Source organism: Echinops telfairi, unplaced genomic scaffold (assembly GCF_000313985.2).
Source record: "Echinops telfairi isolate 266 unplaced genomic scaffold, ASM31398v2 ScPeMD7_6;HRSCAF=24_1, whole genome shotgun sequence".
NCBI lineage: Eukaryota > Metazoa > Chordata > Mammalia > Afrosoricida > Tenrecidae > Echinops > Echinops telfairi.
In genome coordinates, this window is record NW_022103903.1 from 8,730,285 (window position 1) to 8,751,210 (window position 20,926).

The 20,926-nt window shown below is 38.5% G+C and overlaps 1 protein-coding gene and 1 pseudogene across 1 annotated transcript in view; both read left to right on the forward strand.

The window, feature by feature from the left end:
• Nucleotides 1-521: 521 nt before the first annotated feature.
• On the forward strand, nt 522-666 carry LOC115868105 (annotated as a pseudogene).
• An 11,544-nt stretch (nt 667-12,210) lies between these two features.
• Nucleotides 12,211-20,926, forward strand: part of CADM2 (cell adhesion molecule 2) — a 368,234-nt gene continuing 359,518 nt past the window's right edge. The window contains exon 1 of the mRNA XM_045286248.1: nt 12,211-12,389. Coding sequence (XP_045142183.1) covers nt 12,211-12,389 — 179 coding nt within the window. The remainder of the gene's footprint in view (nt 12,390-20,926) is intronic.

Genomic DNA, 20,926 nt, shown 5'->3' on the forward strand with positions numbered 1-20,926 from the left:
GTTGAAATAGGAACATACCAAACCCTCTAAAATTCTGAGAGACAGTAGCATTTGTTTCCAGAATTTTAAGCATCAGTGGTTAGCACAGACATACACGCCTGAGCTTCTTGCCATTCTATAAGCATTTGGTTTCTTTCTCAACTATTTTCTAACATGTTGTCCTTTCTCTTCAGTTAGTAGTCTGAGTTTGGCAAGGAACAACTGGAGCAGAGAAACTAGGAGCTAGAACAATGTAGTAAAGTGGTTAAAAAGGTCTAGTAAAAATCAAAACGACAGCCTTGCATGTTGATTCCATTCTTTCTTGATCTTTGCCTCAGGTAGAACTACACGAATCCTGCAAGACAAATCCATTACTCTGTAATGTAGCCTATATGGTACCTTATGGTGGTAGAGTCAATTACATGTTGGCTTACTCTACCCAGTGGTGGAGTTGGTCATGACCAGGTCAGCAGATTGAACCTATCAGCAGCTCTGAGGTGGAACATTGAGGCTACCACCGTCCAAAAGATGTAGAGCCTTAGAAACTCAAAGGACCAAGGTGGTTTTCCCAGCATGCGGCTCATCCATTGCACTCCAGGTGTGCTGACCGCTGCGCTTTCCCCAAATGTGGGAAACTCGACTGCATAATTTGTGGTAGTCAGGGACTGCATCCACGCTCTCCTCTGGTTATAAAAAGAAGAAAGAAACTCAAAGGACCACTTGTGTTCTAACCTGTAGGGTTGCCATGAGTCTGAATCAACTTGATTTATTAGTGTGCAGTTGGTACTTGATAAATTATTATTGCTTTATGCACATACTCACATTTTCCTTGAAGATCATAATACATATAAACCAAACAATCTAACATCAGGTCTTCATTTTTTTGAAATTGATAGTCTGAGCATTTAATTGACATCAGTTCTGTGGCATCAGTTCAGACTTGAAGCAACCCTCTGTACATGAGAACAAAGTAACGGCCGTGCTCCCTACTCCATTGCTGAGCTAGCTTGCTCTGAGCCATCATGGCAGCCACAGTCTCAGTCCATCTCACTGAGCATCGTGTTCTTTTCGCTGACCTTCCATTTAATAAGTATGCTGTCCTTTCCCAGAGACTGCTCTCTCCTGGCAGCATGTTGGAAATACTTGAGAAAAAGTCTCACTGTCCTTTCCTCTAAAGAGTATTTTGACTGTACATTTCCCAAGACAGATCCCCACCTCCTCACCCATCCACCCCCACCCCTGACTCTGGCAATCCATTTTACTTGCATTATTTTTCAAACAGGAGCATGTTAATTAAAATGCACGAATTCTTCTGCAATCCTCCTTGTTTATTGTCCCAATTTACCATCCATGCTGCTTCTCTGGGTATTGATTGAGGTTCCATGTAAAATGAAATTCTTCTTTAATCATTTTATTGGGAACTCTAACATATACTGTAATAATCCATAATTCAATTAGATCAAGCATCATTGTACAATTTCTGCCACCATCATTTTCTAAACATATTCTTTCTTCTTGAACTTTTGATATCAACTCTTCTTTATCCTCTTCCTCTCCCATCCTACCCGCCAGGCACACTTTTTATTATATTATTTATTTCCTTATCTTACACCATCCAATGTAACCATTCACCTAAAATTCTGATATTCCCTCCTCTCGAGTGGGGTTATACAGTCCTCAGTCTGCCTGTTCCTACTTCACACCCCTCTCTTCCCATACCCTCAAGGAATCATTACTCCCATTACTTTTTTGAAGGGTTTATCTATCTTGGATGTCACGTACTGAATAATCTTAATTATGCAAATGAATATACCCAGGTCTAACAAGATTAACGAGGTAAAACTAAGACCATAATAAGTAAGGGGAGGAATTATTAAAGAACGAGAGGATAGTATGTATTTCATCAGTACTATATATACTATACCCTGGATATGTCATTTCTTGTTTTTGACCCTTCTATGAGGGACGATCCAATTTTCTTACAGATGGGATTTTGGTCTCCACTTTATCTAAGCTCCTTCATGTCAATTTGATTGCTTGTGTTTGAAGTTCTGATACCTATCCCTGCCGACGTTTTCTCAATCATGATATTATCTACTGGTGCCATTGTGAGTTTGGGGGTTTTCTTTACATTCCAAATTAAAGATTGTGGTCACTGATCATCATCAGTAACTTGCACTTTCATTTAGTCAGTTTGTCATCTATATTTTCAAGGTCGCTTATAAATCTTCCTTCAATGCTGCCACCAGCATATTGGCTCAGCACACAGACTAAGTCATTATGGTGAAAGCATACAACGCTGATGCACATCGTCACCAATTTCAAGCCATGCCGTGTCTTCTTGTTCTGTTAAAATGCCTTGCTCTTGGTCTATGTACGGGCTTTACATGAAGACAATGAAGTATTCTGAAACTTTGTTCAAATGGCTTTGGAAGTCAATAAAACAGAAAGAAATATCTTTCTGGTATCCTCTGCTTTCAGCCAAGATCCATCTGATGTCAGCAATGATATCCCTCTTTCCACATCCCTGTCAGAATTTACCTTGAATTTCTGGCAGTTTCCTGTGGATAAGCTGGTGCAGCCATTTTTTAATTACCCTCAGCAAAATCATATTTACATGCCATATTAATAATACTGGTCAATCATTTTCCATTCAGGTGGATCATTTTTCTTTGGGATGGGAAAAAATATATCGAGGAAAGAATTAATATCAAGTGACTGGCTGTCCTTCATTGACAGGTAGACAATTCCTAAAAGTAAAACATGCCAGGATGACCAGGAAGCATGCCTTTGAGTTTGTATCAACTCCATGCCTTTTGTAGTTCTTTTCTGAAGTGTTACTTTTAATGAGAGAGAGGGTAATAACAAGAGCATTGACAACATGTAGACTTCAGGCAATTAAAGGAATAAATAATAGAGCCTTGCAGTGTTAGAGTTACTCATTAAATATTAGTGAGAATAAATATTTTAGTAAGGCCCTCATAGTTACTTTTATTAAATCCCCAAACCTATGTTTTACAAACTTTAGCATTTTTTTCTCTGTTTGGGAGTTTTCAGATGAGTTTGAAAATATAAATTCAAAGTGGGTGAAGGGAGACGTCGGACAGGGCAAGATATGACAAAATAACAATTTATAAATTATCAAGGGCTCATGAGGGAGGGTGGAGTGGGGAGGGAGGGGAAAAATGAGGACCTAATGCGGGGGGCTTAAGTGGAGAGGAAATGTTTTGAGAATGATGAGGGCAATGAATGTACAAATGCGCTTTACACAATTGATGTGTGTATGGATTGTGATAAGAGTTGTATGAGCCCCTAATAAAATGATTTTTTTTAAAAGAAAATATAAATTCATGATAACCAGTTTCTATTAATTTCAAATTTTGAAAATTTATTTAACATTTTTACTTCAAAATATCCTTCAAAAAATTTTAAGTCCCTCAACCTTTAGAAGAAACCATTGCACTGTTATAATAATTGAGTAAGTGAAGATTTTGTTTTAACTCAATATATGGCATTTCTTATTGCCATTTTATTTCATGGGCTTGAAGAAGTTTATTAATTTTGAAAATATCTGATAAAACTTTAAATGTATCAAGATGTCTTTCTACCATGAGTCATTTAATAGCTTTTTTTGAAATAAAATGTGATATATTTAATATTTCTGAGTGATTAAACTCTATTGACTTCCTTTGTTGTATTTTTCATTTCAGGGTTTTTGCATTTATTAATGTATCTGCATGTCCATATAAATAAGATAGGTGGAATAAATAATTCGAAGATAAAAAGAACAGGACCAATGGTTCTGGGGAGGATACAGGAGAGGGGAAGTGGGAGAAAGGAAGGGAGGTGGGGAACCAACCCAGGTAAAAGGGAACAACAAGTGAACTGAAATCAATGGAGAGAAGGGCGTAGGATGCCTAGTGGGGCATAATCAAGGGCAATATAGCAGCAAGGAATTACTAAAACCAAATGAAGGTCGAACATGATAGTGGGACAAGAGGAAAGTAAAAGGAAATAGAGGAAAGAACCAGAAGGCAAAGGACATTTATAGAGGTCTAAATACAGGCATGTACATCTATATATAGATATATATACACACATATACATATACATACATATATACACACACATACATACATACACACACACACACACATATATATTGAGAAGGGAACAGAACTATGTACTTATATCTATATGTTAAGAATTAAGGTTGCAGATGGACATTGGGCCTCGATTCAAGTAGTCCCTCAACACAAGAACACTTTGTTCTAACAATGTGGCATTCTGTGATGTTCACCTTCCTGACATGATCACTGAAGACAAAATGGGTGTATAAGTAAATGTGGTGAAGAAAGCTGATGGTGCCTGGCTATCAAAAGAGATAGCATCTGGGGTCTTAAAAGCTTTAAGATAAATAAGCAGCCACCTAGCTGAGAAGCAACAAAGCCCACATGGGAGAAGCACACTAGCCTGTGTGATCATGAGATGCTGATGGGATCAGGTGCCAGGCATCTAATAACCAGAACAAAATCATACCTAAGGTGAATTGGGCATAGTGGGGGAGTGGAGACCCAATGCCTATCTGTAGACAATTGGACATCCTCCTTCAAAGGGGTCACAGGGAAGAAATGAACCAGTCAGGGTGCACTATAGTACCAATGAAGCACACAACTCTCCTTTATTCTAAGATTGTATGAGCCCCCAATAAAATTATTTTTTTAAGTTAAAAGAAGAATAATAATGAAGGTTGCAGATGGACATTGGGCCTCAACTCAAGTACTCCTTCAACACAAGAACATTTTGTTTTAATAATCCGGCATTCTGTGATGCTCACCTTGCTGACATAATTGCTGAAGACAAAATGGATGCATATGTAAATGTAGTGAAGAAAGCTGACGGTGCACGGCTGTAAAACGATATAGTGTCTGGGTTCTAAAGGCTTGAAGTTAAACAAGTGGTCATCTAGCTGAGAAGCAACAAAGCCCAATGGAAGATGCACACCAGCCTGTGTGATCATGAGATGCTGATGGAATCAGGTGCCAGGCATTTAAGACCCAGAACAAAATCATACTCAAGGTGAATGGGGGGTGGACACTTAGTGGAGCCCCAATTCGCATCTTTAGACAATTAGACATCCCCCCACAGAGGGGTCACAGGGAAAAAATGAGTTCTTTGGTGCTTTCTTCACCCCACTATCATGACCTCAATTCTACCTTACAAATCCGATTATACCAGAACATGCACACAGCTATAGATGAGAGCTGGAAACAAAGGGAATGCAGGATAGATAAACTCCTCAGGGGCCACAATGAGAGTAGAGATACCAGGAGGATTAGGGTAGGATGGGGAGAGAAAAGGGGAATTGATTGCAAGGATCAACCTAACCCCCTCTCAGAGGGACAAACAATAGAAAAGTGGGTGAGGGGTGACAGGGGATGATGTAAGATATGAAAATAATGATCCATAACTTATCAAGGGTTCATAAGAGGGTGGGTGGGAGAGGGAGGGAGAAGAAATGGGGAACTTATATCAGGGGCTAAAGTGGGAAGAGAATGCTTTGAAAATAATGGCAGCATATGTGCAAATGTGCTTGACACACTGGATGAATGTATGGATTGTGATAAGAGACGTAAGAGCCCCCAATAAGAGTATTTATTAGATATATATATTTCAATAATATTTATTTAATGAGTGGGAAATAGAAAGGAATTTTATTACTCTCACTAATGTTTGCCAATAAGTTTGTTATGATATATGGCCATAAAGTTTGAAGACATTGCAATTTGAGTAGATACATAATTATATGTTAGTTCATTACACTGATGATACCATTTATGCTTTATGCTGAATTTAGGCCAATAATGACCTCTACTACTGAAAAATTATGTGGTTATTGATTGATGGTGTTGATCTTGACATTATATATATATATGTTAAGTACCAAACCTATTTAGCAAGGTGTCAAATAGCCTTTTAAATTTTCCCTGTTCAACTATTAGGATTTAATTACTAATTTATTAGTTTACTCTTATTTTTATTCAATTATAACAATGTGAATATTTTTTTCTGTGATGGAAAATAGACTATTATTTTCTTTGTAACTTCATTAACTCTGATTTTTAGAAATCATGACTTGGTCATACCTAAATTTGAAAATTTGAGATAAAGGATTACATGTCCTGAACAGTAGGAAGAGTTAAACAATAGCAATGTGGTTGTAATAATGATATGACAATTGTTTTGTTTTCACAAAGGAAAAAAGCTTTCAAATAAATTATTGGACTTCAATTGGATTGCCATTGCTAAGAAGAAGAGAATTAATTTTAATTAAAATTGCTAATGATAAAGATAATGGATAGTATCTTTACATGGACATGTAATTATCCATAGTAAATAAAGGGAAGACACCATTAATAAAATTCACATGCACTTGGAGTTAAATACTATACTGACAATTTGGAGAATACATTAATATTTGTAATTCACTTGGAAGAATATAGGAAAGAGAGTGAAGAAAATAATGGCTTTTAGGTGCACACTTGTCCAAGTTTTTGTTTATTTATATATGGGAATATTTTATGGAGCATATGCTATATGAAAGGCCACTCATGTTAAATGCCTCTGTGATAGAAATAAATATAGATCATATCTTTAAATTAGGGGAAGTAGAAAGTCTCCATCCTAGATTCAAGAAACCTATAATCTAGGCAACTAGATAGATAGATAGATAGATAGATAGATAGATAGATAGATAGATAGGTAGATAGATAGATAACTAGATAAGTAATTCTAATAAAGTCTGATTCCTTTGGAGTATGCATTGTCACTGAAATATAGCCTTGGTGGCAAGTGGTTAAGTGCTCAGCTCTTAACCAAAGGTGAGTTGATCAAACCTAACTGTTGTTCTGAGGGAAAAGATGAACTAATATGTTTCTATAAATACTAAAGTCCTGGAAACCCTATGGGTTGGATAGTTACCCTCTGACCTTCGGGGCCACTATGAATCTCTTTGTTGACAACTGACTTGTGTTTTGTATGTTTTATTTTAGGGCCACTCAAGATTGTAAGAGCATAGGGAGTGAGCTTTTTGTTTGTTTGTTTGTGTTTGCTGTTTGCATTTTTCAGAGTAAACGTTGCTAACATTTCAAAAGGTCAGATCCCATAGGGCAAAGGCCGATGCACACAAATGCCTTCAATGCAGGGGACATAGCAGCTGGTGAAGCCACCGACCAGTGCCAGAGAGAGAGTAGACTTTCCCGCCAGTTACAGCCTTGGCAACCCACAGGAGCACTCCTATCCTACCTTATAAGGTCACTATAAATTGGAACCAACTCAAAATTGAAGTTGAGTTTCTTGGACAGTGAATTTTGAGTATCAACTTGGTGATCATTGAAGAATATTTAATTAATGAATTAAATATTCAATTTTCTCTTTTAGATTTTTCTTTTAAGTAGTATTCTAGGGGATATCTTTACTCTAGATTAGTGGTTCTCAACCTGTGGGTTGCAACCCCTTGGGTATCGAACAACCCTTTCACATGATTTGCCTGATTCATAACCGTAGCAAAATTACAGTTATGAAGTAGCAACAAAAATAATTAAAAAAAAATAATTTTATTGGGGGCTCGTACAACTCTTATCACAATCCATACATACATCCATTCTGTCAAGCACATTTATATATTTGTTGCCATCATCATTCTCAAAACATTTGCTTTCTACTTGAGCCTCTGGTATCAGCTCATTTTTCCCCTCCCTTCCTGCTACCCCCTCCCTCATGAACCCTTGATAATATATAAATTATTATTATTTTGTCATATCTTACATGTCCAATGACTACCTTATCCCACTTTTCTGTTGTCCATCCCCCAGGGAGGAGGTTAAATGTAAATCCTTGTAGTTGGTTCCCCCTTTCCACCCCATCCTCCCTCCACCCTCCCAGTATTGCCAATCTCACCACTGATCCTGAAGGGATCATCTGTTCTGAATTCCCTGTGTTTCCAGTTCTTATCTGTACCAGTGTACATCCTCTGGTCTAGCCGGACTTGTCAGGTAGAATTGGGATCATGATAGTGGGGGGCGGGCAATTAAGAACTAGAGGAAAGTTGTATGTTTCATCACTGCTACAGTGCACCCTGACTGACTCATCTCCTCCCCCGAGACCCTTCAGAAAGAGGATGTCCAGAGCAACAAAAATAATTTTATAGTTGGGGTCACTACAACATGAGGAACTGTATTAAAGAGTTGCGGCATTAGGGAGGTTGAGAACCACAGCTCTTGATGGACTAAGTATAGTAATCAAGTGGAAATTGTATAGATCTAACCAGAGTGTGGAAGGATGCAAACTTGCACAGACCAACAGATGGGAAAGTGTAAAGTTGAGTTGCTTTATTTGTTTTTTAATTACTCTGGATATAGTATTGGCTTGGCAGTGTTCACTTCGAGACAAAGGGAGGTAGGAAAACAACGCTGGGTAGGGAGATACTTAAATTGGGAAGTGGTTTGTTGGCTGCAGAGAGGTCAGTAAATTAACACCAGGTTGGTATTGTCACATATTTTGCTGGTCGGAGCACAACAGAGCAGCTTGTAAGAACAGATGAGCTAGGGCACAAATAAAGCAATGAACATAAATCAGAGAAAGTTAATTTAGCATTGGACATCTAAATGGCAGCTAGCGATGCTGATCATTGCCGCTTTGCCACACTCAGAGGAAACTAAAAAAAAAGCTGATGATAATTATGAACCTGAAAAAAATAATAAATTGTACTTTTTGTGTGCATATTGAGGTCGTTTTGTCCAGGAAACATTTAGGTGCTCACCGTGATCGGTGAAAGACGCCTTGTAGAGACGTAGCTGGGACGTTTCCTAGACACTAAATTATTCCTAATTACTAAGTTTCTGTCTAAAATAGAGGCACATTTATAACACACTCTATTTTATTTCCAGTAGCATGTTTCAAATGTGTATATGCCTGATGCTTCAATATTTAGTTTGGTTTTATTCAAATCAGAGGTTTAAGTATATAATCCATTAATTTGAAAATAAACATTTCAAAATATGAGAGGGCTTTTCAATGTAGCAGTACTTTCACCCTAGATAAATCCCACTGGCCAATTTTAATTTAACTTGTCAGTGTCATATATTATCTTATTACTTTTGATTACTACTTTTGCATGAATGTTTTAAAATGTATCAACATTTTTACATTTTGCCAAGAAAACATATTAAAAATGATAGAAATATTATATTAATTCATAGTTCGGGGCATAGAAAGAACTGAGGTGCATAAAATCTAAATTAACCAATTCACATATAATCAAACCTAATAAAAGTCCACTCTGAGGGTAGGAACTAAAAATACACTGGGGCGAAATAGCTTAGGTCATCAAGTGGTTCGGGCTCCTGTTCACATATTGAGATTTTTAGTTGGAATTCAAAACAGAGGTAGATTTCATCTTGAGAGAAACACTCTAAAAAATGTTATTAAATCAGTATACTACGAATGTTCTGACTTGATCTTATTCTTATGTTTATGTTTGGGCGTTTCTACCTGAAAATAATAGGCACTGTTTGAATTCCTTTTGTATAGTTGTTCATTCCAACCTGGCTCTCTTCTGCTTTGTCCTTATTTTACTCAAATATATCAATTTAGTGAATATAAATTTAAGTTGGAGTTAGAAGAGTAAAAACAGGCTTAAAATGTAGGTGTGCCAGCAATATGAACAAACACATTTGCACTTTACTGCAATCAGTCATAATGTCGAACATGGAATAAAATATCCCTCCTAATTGGAACATAACAGAGGGAAAGAATAATAAAATGTATGTGAATTAAATACCATCACGTTAGGTTTAAAGAATCACATAAAAGAAATAATACTAGAAGGGGTAGGGATTTCTCCCTGTTTATCCATACGTTGCCACGCAACATTTCTACTTACATCCCATTGAACATAACTTATATCTATGCATCGCTGCAGGAGAGAATCAGAAAACAGCCGTAATTCCAGAAATCACCCGCCCACATCGATGAAATGTGAGGGAGAAAAATCAAAATACTGAGAATTGATTCCCAGCCTCATCTCAGGCATAATTATTATTTTGGGATATTAAATTGCATGCTTTCATTTTTTAAAAAAAATTTGGAGGGGGGCATGACTAAAAAGGTAGGTCCCCTTTCTTTGCAACGATCAGTTGGTGACACAAAGCTTTGGGCTTTCTGTGACCTTGTTGAGAGACATCTGAGCAAGGCCCGTATTCATTTTTTACCTTTGTAATTTTGTAGATGACCTTTACAAATTTACTGCCCCCTAAACTTTCTTCACATTCTGTTATAAATACATTCTCACAGAAAAATAGTTTTTTACAGTACATATTAGACTTTATAATAATAGGTCACTCAGAGAAGAGAGAGACCATGGTAGTTGTTTTCTGATTGTTTTTGCTGTCTATTACATTCTCTGTTAAACCTTTAGTAAAAATCTCTAAGTATTTTCTATAATTTTGTGTTCCTAAAAACACACATATGTAATGTCAGATTTGCTAGAAATAAAAGGCGTCTGAATTCTCCCTGCACTGAGGGAAATACTTTTCTAAAAATAAAATGTACATATTGGGAAATGTTCAAATCAATGTGCTAGTTGTTACATTCAAAATTCCATTACTGTTAATGAGATTTGCAGGCGTAACTTGCACAGCAAGTTACTCTGAAATTCTACCCAGCTGTGTCCTTGAAAGATGGATACTCTCTTTCTTTCTTCTTCTTCTTTTTATCTGAGAAATTGGTTTTCAATTTAGCCCCTTGTGTATTGATGGTATTTATTCTACACAAAATATTGGACTTAAGAGTAAAGGGGAAAACAAGACATTTGTCCACTGCATCTGTATGAGTCACAAACAACTCATCGACATGAACTTTTAGCACCTTAGCATAGTTCTGGTATGGAGCTTCTGCATAATTCATCATAAAAGGACACGAGACATGCAGAAGTCAGTGTTCATTCAGAGACATGCTACCGTATTAGCAAACAAGAAAATATGCCGTCTCTAAAAATAATTTACAGGAGGCAGCTATAAGCTTTATGGTTCATAATAGAGTTATTTTGATTCCTTTATAGCTATTTGGAGATGCTTTAAAAGTAATAAATTAGGTGAAGTGATATTTGAAAATGATAATAGAAAATATCTTAGATCTTTTATTTTAATTTTTCCACAAACTTTTAAAATCTTCAGTGTGTGGGTTTAAATGTATTTTTTTCTAGTTTGGAAACATATAATAGATTCTTATAATATTAAAAATCTGAAAGGTTATTCAACCTTTAGAGATTAACATGATTTTATCTCTTCTTCTCTTACGTATACCACACAGATCATAAGAAACATATAATTTATTTACATCATGCATGAGGCCTGCTGGCGGTATTTTATACCATCAGGTCTAGTGCCTTTGGCCATGTCTGTTAGGTACTACTTCTCCATGAGAAAGGAGAGGAAGTGCATTATCAGGATCCTCAGTAGAAATGTTTATAAAGCCACCTCTACACACATCATCACTCAAGACTGTGATTCAGTTAGCCAGGGAGTGTTATTGATTGGACTTTACTTTGTGGCTCATATTGGAATAGAGTCTTCTTTTAAGTCCCAAACCACATGAAATTTTGTCTTTTCATAAGTAATTACTAATTCTTATAAATGTTTCCATGTGGATGTGTATAAAACTACTAAACAAAACTGTCATATTTTGAAGCAATTGTTTCTCAACACATCTGTAATATAATTAGATATACTTTGAAGGGATTGCTTCATTGTCTCAATTGAACTCTCTCCACCTGCCCCCAATCCTATGCTCTGGATGTACCCACGTCAAAAAGGGCAGTTTGGGCATCCTAGAAAGATGCAAGTCATTTTTTTTTAAAGTTCTTTGAGTGGCTACACCAAGGGAAAGGAGAATAGACTTCAACATTGGTCCCAAGGCTACTGCCTAAGACAAGGAAGTCACTCTTCACCTAAGCCATTGTCATTCCTACCAAACACTCAGACTGGGTATAGTTCCTGTTTTTCTGATGAGTCTAGGTCACAGAAGCTGGGAATGAATTTGACAGAACTGTAGATTCAAATTTGAGTGATTGCTAGCATGGATAATTGTGACTGCAAAAACATGGAACTCTAACATGGGGAATAATGAATTTTGTCATCCAGCTGGGTATAAAATGAGCCATTAGAAGCGAGAATGGGGAGGGACGATATCACTAGCATACCAGGAGGAGATCAGGGAGCAGAGTGTGCCCTTTGGACTCTGATTGTTGAGCCTCCTCAACTTAAGAGACAGACCCCTCTCACACCCACCGGAGAAGCAGCAGTCAGGAAGTGGAAGCAGCAGAACCAAGAAGCAGAACATGAGACGACACTGTGGGTGAACATAGCTGTGTGTTTTTAGGAACTTTGGGAGTGGAATACCTTCAGGCCCTTAATTGAGGGAGTTATGTTTGCTGGTCCATGAAGCTAGAGCTGAGTGTCTTCCAGCTGAGACTTGTGGCTGAATGGCATGTTTTCTGAGTATTTATTGATTGTGCTAGAAGAGTTTTTTAACGCTGCCTACAAAAGATCAAGGATAATGGAATCACTTGGCTGAGTGGCCAAAGATCAGAGAGGCCTGCCTGTGGGCACAGCAAGGAAGAGCCTGTCCTAACTATAGAATTGCCCTGAGGATTTCTAACTATGATTAACAAACTTCACTAATAAATCCCATAATTATGAATGTTGGTGATTTTTTTGTGGTAAAATGGAGGAACAATGAAAAGGAGGACAATAACAAGAACAGGAGAGATATATATTGTGAAATTACTAAATAAAGGAAAAATTCCTTCTTGATTTAGTTTGGATAATGTTGTTAGGTGCCATGGAGTTGGTTCTGATTCAGTGTCACCTTTCGTACAATAGTACAAAACTCTGCCCAGTTCTGTGACGCCTTCACAGTTGTTAGGTTTCAGCTCATGGTTGCAGACACCTTGTCAGCCCATCTCTTTGAGGGTCTTCCTTTTTACCACGACAAAGTCAATAATACTTGACATCCATTACACAGGTCAGTGAACCAGGAGAGCAATAGTTAGTGCTAGAAGAAAATGAGCTACAATGAAGTAGGAAACGCCCACTGCATAAAGGAGATAGAAAGTCTTTGAGAATGAAACATTAAAGAAGCATTGATGGGAGCCTTAGAATCCCTCTTTAAGGCCCTCCGCTGATTGACAAGACCTGCTATCTCCAAAGGTAACCTTTCATGACATGACACACCAATTTATTTTCCCCACCTACTTTTACTTCTCTAGTTCACTGTTTCCTGGAACCACCACTGCTATTATGATCTTTTGAGTTGGTTTTGATTCATTGAATGCTCAAAGAATGGAGATTAACTGCCTTACAAGATTTTCTACCGTGTAATCTTCACGGGATCAAATCACAACTAATCATGCCAATTTTTCAATGTTTCTTATGCTTTTCTGTCATTCCTTTTCCACGTGAACTCTCCCCACCCTCAAATCCTAGTCGGTCAGTACTGCTTCTCTGTCAGGCCTTTCGTAGCTGCCCTTACCTCAGGAAAGGCTTTCCTGCATGTGAGTTGCATGATTCTTTAAAATCCTTCCTTTCCCACCATTCTCTTCCTCTGCCCCCTCTTCCTACTTTGCTCTCTCTCTCTCTCTCTCTCTCTCTCTCTCTCAACTTTCTCCTGCCTATTTTCCTTTTATCTTAAAAAATACACATTATACATATCTATACACTACACTGGGGTAAGTGAAAATGTATTGCTACTAGCTTTCTGGTACATGTATCCAAGGGCGTACTCCAAACCACACACTTTTAAACATGTCTCTGCAGTCCATGGAAAGCTGAAGACAAGGTCACTCGGTAATACTTTTGTCTAAGATTTATTAGTGTGACAGCAACAATCAAAGTTGTTTCCATGGGGACTTCCTGGGTCATTTAAGGCAGAAACATCAGATCAGAAGGCTATGATGGGTTTGTTTGTTTTTCTCAAAGGAGTCATCTTGATAGATTCTTCTGAAGCACAAAGGAACTCCTGGGCGAAATATGAAGTCATTTTAAATGGACTGAAAACTGTATTGGTGAGAAAAAGATCAGCAAAGTATCACCAAGGAATATTTTTTTCCAATTTGCTCATTCCACCATGAAACTATATTAGGCAAGGTTCTCCAGAGAAGCAAAACCAGGACACTTTTATATCGCTGGACCCATGAATCTTGGCTATTGAAGACACAGCACCATATATTGGTCTCTGGGTCAGATATTACAACCGCCTGAAGAATAATGCCCAACCCTGACAGGTATTGATACCTAGCTGGGACCATACGGTGGCTTTAGAAGATCATTCCATTGGTATACCAAGTCAGTTGCTGCAGGATAATGGGGAACATGGTGAAACCAGTGGATATTATAAGCATGGGCTCATTGCTATACTTCAATTTCAAATTCCTTGATCTGAGGTAATGCTATGCAGAATACTATGCTAATGGAGAAGACATCAAATGTAATGTAAGTCCACAAATGCTAGTTTTTGTAGAAGTATTATATACTGGGCAAGTAAATTCATATCCACAGTAAATCTATTTTAATAAAAACAAAACACTGTTCTTCACATCATGTAAGTTGACCTATGTAACCAACTTGCCACCAGGTTGCTGGACTGGTTCCATTTCTGGGACTCAACTCAGTGTTGGTTTTACTGCTGGATGATTGGGCATTCGGCAGTGGTGTTTCCAAATGAGGTTTGATGAATAGAAGTCCCTGTTGCTGGATCCGTGCATAATCTCCATCTCTGCCATTATGTCCACTTTGTTCATGAGCCCAGTGGACTAGAAAATTGTCGTTGGGTATATAGATGACTGATTACCACAGAACATGTCAGCCTATTCACTTGATTGTTTAAATCTTCCACTGCAGAAGTAACTCTTTGGTGAGCATTCACATGAGATATAAATATCTTCATTTCCTTGGCCCAGTCACAGAGTTCTAGCCAGGTAAATCCTCCATACACCTCCTTGTCGCAGATTTTACAAACACAGTCCTTCCAAGTCCCTGACCATCCAGACAAACCACTGGCCACTTCCAAAGGAGTCAGTGTACATTCTCACATGTGGTCATTTATCCTTCCAAGGAAGATGAACAGACAGGTGTACTGATCTAAGTTCTGTCCTTTAGGAAAATGTCCCTTCTTCACTGCCCTTTGGGGAGGTCCAAGGAAGAGGCAGAAGTCCTTTGCTGTCCACTTTTGTGCGGTACCTGCATATCATACAGAACCATCTGTAAACCAAGCTTGAGTTTTCTCTTCCTCAATCACCTGATTGATCATAAGGATCTCCCCATGAGGCCATAGGTGCAGACTGGGGTAAAAATGCTACTGTGACAGGAATGAAGACCATAGGCTCTGGGCCACTTCTTCATGCAGCATACTTGGGTCTTCAGGTGCTGCTCTAGTCTAGTCATATGCCATAGCCCCACCAAAACCTACTGGATTTTTTCCAAAGCTATGTATTGAGTTTTATTTTTTAGTTTTTGGCAAAACAATCCTTTTACTCTCCCCATTACACTTCATACACTTGTCAAATCTGTGATTCAATTTTTGGAAACTATTCTATTTTTGAAATTCATCTCTTTGGATGGCTAGCAGCACCTCCCTCATTTTTTTCTTCACCTCTTCTATGTTATCAAAATGCTGTCCTTTTGTGTCCTTCTGCATTCACGAAAACAAAAAGAAGTTGCACAGAGTGAGGTCAAGTAAGTAAGGTGTGTGGGGCATGACAGACATGCTGCTTCTTGCCAAAAACTGGCACACTGAGATGACTGCATAAGCAGGTGCAATGTCATGGTGGCAACATCAGTCTCCCATCTGGCACAAATCAGGCCTTTTTTTGTCACACACTGTTATGCAATTTTCTCAGAATCTCTAAATAGAAAGCTTAGTTAACAGTCTGTCCTGGTGGAATGAACACCAAATGCATTATCTCCCACACATTAAAAAAAAACAAACAAATGAGCATCATCTTGATTTTTTATTTCACTTGACGAACTTTTGGGGGGCGAGGTGACGATGCCGTCTTCCACTGTCTTGATGATTGATGTTTGACTACAGGGTCATAAGAATAGCACCATATCTCCTCACCAGTAATGATATTGGGGGGACGGGGGAAAGTGTGGTTCACTTCAGAGCTGTTCTTTCAAAGCACAGCATGCTTCCAGTCGACAATCTTTTAGCTGGTCAGTCAGAACCCGAGGCACAAATTTCACAGCGACCCTTCTCATTTCCCAATCTTCCTTTAAAATTCACTGAACCAAGCTCCAAATAGTCCAGATAACTTCAATAGTCCCCATCTCTTCAAGAGTCTGTTGTCAGTCTTTGAACACCGATACACACATTTTGTCAACAATTTTGTCCATTTGGAAAGTTGACAGATGTCAAGAAGGAGGTTTGTCATCAATCGACATTTCACCTTTGTGGAAATGAGAAAAACACTTGTACACCTGAGGTTTTCCATAGAGCTGTCTTCGTAAGCTGTGTTCAACATCACAACAGTTTCTGCAGCGCTTTTCTTGAACATGAAACAAAATTTCACAGACTCATGCTATTCTCTTCAATCAGCCATCACAAAAAAAATTAGATTCGAGTGAAACTGCTTTTACGAAAAAAATTTGCTGTGACCACAGAGAGCCTTCCCAGGGAATGCCACTCGGTGCACTAACTCAGAGCAAGCTGTTTGATGCTCATCTCATGAGAAAAATGCACACTATGAAAGCTCAGCCCAATGGTGTTTTTTCCCATTTGTTTTTGGGGGTACCCTTGTATATTAATTCCATTTAAGGATGGATACTGCTTACTGTGCATATCAAACTTCATGACGATATGTGTCAGGCAACACTCAATTTATAATGAACAGCCAGCCTGTATGGTAACTTGGTGGCCTACAGTGGGAACGTCTATCACTCTAATGCCCAGTAACAGGCCAAAAACTGTTTGTCAAGCAGAGAGTAGCTGTTTGCAGAGGGTGACAATGATTTGTTCCAAGTTCCTAATGGTCTGTGCATGGATTAACCAATAGAAGCCTGCTGAAGTCTCCAAACTGCATCTCAATCTATACTGCATCTCAATCTACCATTGAAACTTCAAGGTCAGCTCAGTCATAGGACCCAAGTGATAGAGTGGCTTGCACGCCAGCTTGAATCTGTTGCAACCTGTTTGTTCTGGGTCCCACTTAAAGCTAGAAGCTTTTTAAGTTACTTGATAAATAGGCAAAGTGGCACATTCAAATGAGGATATGTTCTCTCCAAAATACAAAGAGGCTCACCAGGTGATATTTCTCCTTGTCAGTTGTTGGAGGGCCAGGTGCAATAGTTATTCTTCAATTGGGTAGAAATGTCTCCATGTGTGCCATACCACCAGATGCCTATACATTTCACTGAGTTGGAAGGTGCCTGAATTGTGCTGGGCTAATTCCCCACCCTCTATCATGCAGATGTTTTACTAGCAATCCCAGAATCATGGACTCTTCTTCCTTAATAGTTCCAATAAGCACAATTTTATCAATTAATTGGACTGATATGAATTTTTTTGGAAGGGTAAGGTAACCAAAATTAGGACTAAATTAGGACCTAGTGTTGGAGAGGTGATGTAAATCCGAGGGAGGGTTGTGAAAGTGCATCACTGTTCTTTCCACCTAGAGGCAAATTGTTTCTGGTTTTCCTTGAAACCAGGATTGAGAAAAAGTCATTAGCCAGATCAATAGTTGTATACCAGTACCAGAAGAAGTGTTAATTTGTTTAAGCAATGAAACCACATCTGTAAAACAGGGGCAATTGGTATCACCACCTGGTTAAGTTTACAATAATCTACTGTCATTTTCCAAAATCCCTTTGATTTGTGCACAGGTCAATTAAGCAACTTAAAAGGTTTATAGATAGAGCACCACCCTCTCCCTGCATCTTTCAAATGCTCAATGATGGCATTTATCTCTACAGTCTCTCCAGGAATGTAATATTGCTTTTGTTTAACTATTTTCCTAGGCAAGGAAGTTTTAAAAGTTTCCACTTGGCCTTTCCTACCATAATAGTCTCTATTTCCCATTTCAGGAATCTAAAATGGGGGTATATCCAATTGCTGAGTTCGGCTACTCAAAAAAATGCATTCTAGAACTGAGGAAATTACACCAGAATTTGTTTGGGATCTTACTGGACCCACCATGAGACTAATCTGATATACAACCCCGTTAATAACCTCCAGGTAGCCCCAATCTAACTGGTACAAACCTGGGCTAAAACTCATGTATCCACTGGTGGACCTTCTAAACATTTGGGGCCTGCTGGAATTAATGTCAATTCATAGCCAGTATCCACTAATCCCTGAAAGATCTAATAATTCCCTCTCCCCAATGAACAGTCACTCTAAAAAGTCACAGATTGATTTGGGGAAGGCTGGGAAACAGACTAATAGTAAGCCTTTAGTGGTGCAATAGGGTCCTCCCTCAGAGGGACCCTACCTCCTCTTCATTCAAGGGGTTGTGGTCTGTAAAGTAGTTCAGGTCAGGAATTCATCAAGGGGTCCATGGCTCTCTGTTCTGGCAATTAAAGTTAGACTGCTGTTCACTTGAGCTAGAATTCTGTCCCCTGTACCGAGCAAGTAAATAATGATAGTTTTCCTGTATATTTAATTTCTGGGGACATACTGCCGAAGTAAACATTGCCATCCATCTATATGGTAATCTCTGTAGAAGCAGACATCTTTGCCTCCAGTCGAGCAGCTGGGGGTTTTGTACAGCTGATCTCTCGGTTAGCAGAGAAGTCATTATAAATTGAGCAAGGGAGTCCCATAGAGGCCACATGTTGGGCTGCTAACCCTGAGTTCAGCAGTTTGAAGTCACCAGTTACTCCATGAGGGAAAGAAGAGATTTTGGGGTTTTTTTACTCTCTTAAAGAATTACAATCAGAAAACGGATTCTTTTTCTACCAAAAACAAAGCTACAATTTCATAACCCCACAGGAGCAGTTCTCCCCTCTCCTACAGGATTGCTCTAAGTCAGAATTGGCTCCATGGCAGTGAGTTTGGTTTGGGTTTGGTTATTTATTTTAGCTACACTATAGTTTTTTGTTATACAACTAAACAAAACCTTATTAATCAAAATCTTGAATAATACTCTCTGGGCTACTTCTAAAACTATAATCTAGGTCACTCTTGACATCCATAGATATTGACATGCTTCTTAAGGAAACTACGCATTTCTTTTTTTAACTAAAATGCTGTGTGTGTTTTTTTTGTTTTTGTTTTATTAGGGGCTCATCCAACTCTTATCACAATCCATACATTCATCAATTGTGTAAAGCACATTTGTACATTCATTGTCCTCATCATTCTCAAAATATTTCCTCTCCACTTAAGCCCCCGCATTTCTTAAAGGATGGCACATATTTTGGGATTTTCTGGGATATAAAATGTGGAGTTGACTTAGAAGTTTTGCTCGTTCTGTTGTGCATTGAATGGAAAACAAGACCCTGGGTCTAGAGGCTGGGGTTTCTGTCCTATCTATGAATAGACACCATTGCACAGGCAGTGATTCTGCTGTATCAATGTGATAGTCACTGTTATCTATGCATAATGTAAAAAGTAAATTGATTAACTGAAACAAAATAACACAGCAACAATGACCTCGAGTCATTCCCAACTCGTGGTACTCATGTATGAGAGCACAACTGTGAGCTACAGAATTGTCAATGGTTCATTGTTTTAAAGAGAACATTGTCATCCCAATCTTCTCAGGCACCTTTGGGTGGACTCAAGCCACTAACCTTTGGTGAGCAGCCAACTTCCTTACCATGAGCATCACCAATGATCTTCATTCATAATATCCCACTGTTATCACATCAATTCCAAAGTGTAGAGACCCGATCCGGGGTTTCTGAGGCTGCACATTTTTATAGGAACATCCTGTCTCATCTTTCTCCTGCAGAACAGCTGGTGGGTTTACCTGAAACATAGTTAACCAACCAACAAACAAAACAATGTCACTGCCATCAAGTTAATGTTGACTCTCAGTGGCCCCCTCTGGATATCCAAGGCTATAACTGTTCATGGGGGTAAAAACTCAGTCTTTCTCCCACAGAGCTCCAGGTGGTTTCGAACTGAGTACGATGAGGAAAACAACCCAACACGCAACCATTATGCCACCAGGGCTCCTGAACCTTATAGTTAGGAGCCAATAATTATCTAACAGTGATACCAAGGCTCTTTATATAGATCTTGTTAATATGAGCTGTAATTAATTCTTCATTTATGTAAGATTCATCTGCTGTTTTATTTCACTTTCCTATGTCTTTTGTTGATATGTTCAAAGTACTAAAGTTGTATGAGAACACCATCTTCAACTACACAGTACTTTATAGTACTCTCCCTTCTACTGAAGCTGTTGTAGAATCACGTGATTTATTGCCAACTAGCCAGTTTGTTCTGCATGAAGGAAGTATTTCTTCATTCAACTGTGCCTTTTTAGAAGCATTTCTTACAGATATTTAAGTACGTTGTTAATGTGGCCATTTCTCATTTTGACTGCTGCACAAGTCCTCCCTGGTCTTCCCACCTTAATACTGGCCTCCCCTCATCAATTGTCAATCTGCAGCTGCCAAGATGATCCTTTACTCCCATTGCTTTGACCGTGACTCTTCTCGTTACATCTTCCTACAGCTCCATAGCTGAAAAATCGAAGCTGCTGTCCCAAAGCTTTCATCCAAAGATTTCACATCTGTTGTCCCCATCCCCATCTATATCCTCTCCACCAATACTGCCTGGCAGTTTTACTCACCACGTCACTTTTCACAATGATCCTGTCTAGCTTCTCTTTCTCTTCAATGCCTTCTCTACCTTTACATGCTGTATATATATAGAAATATAT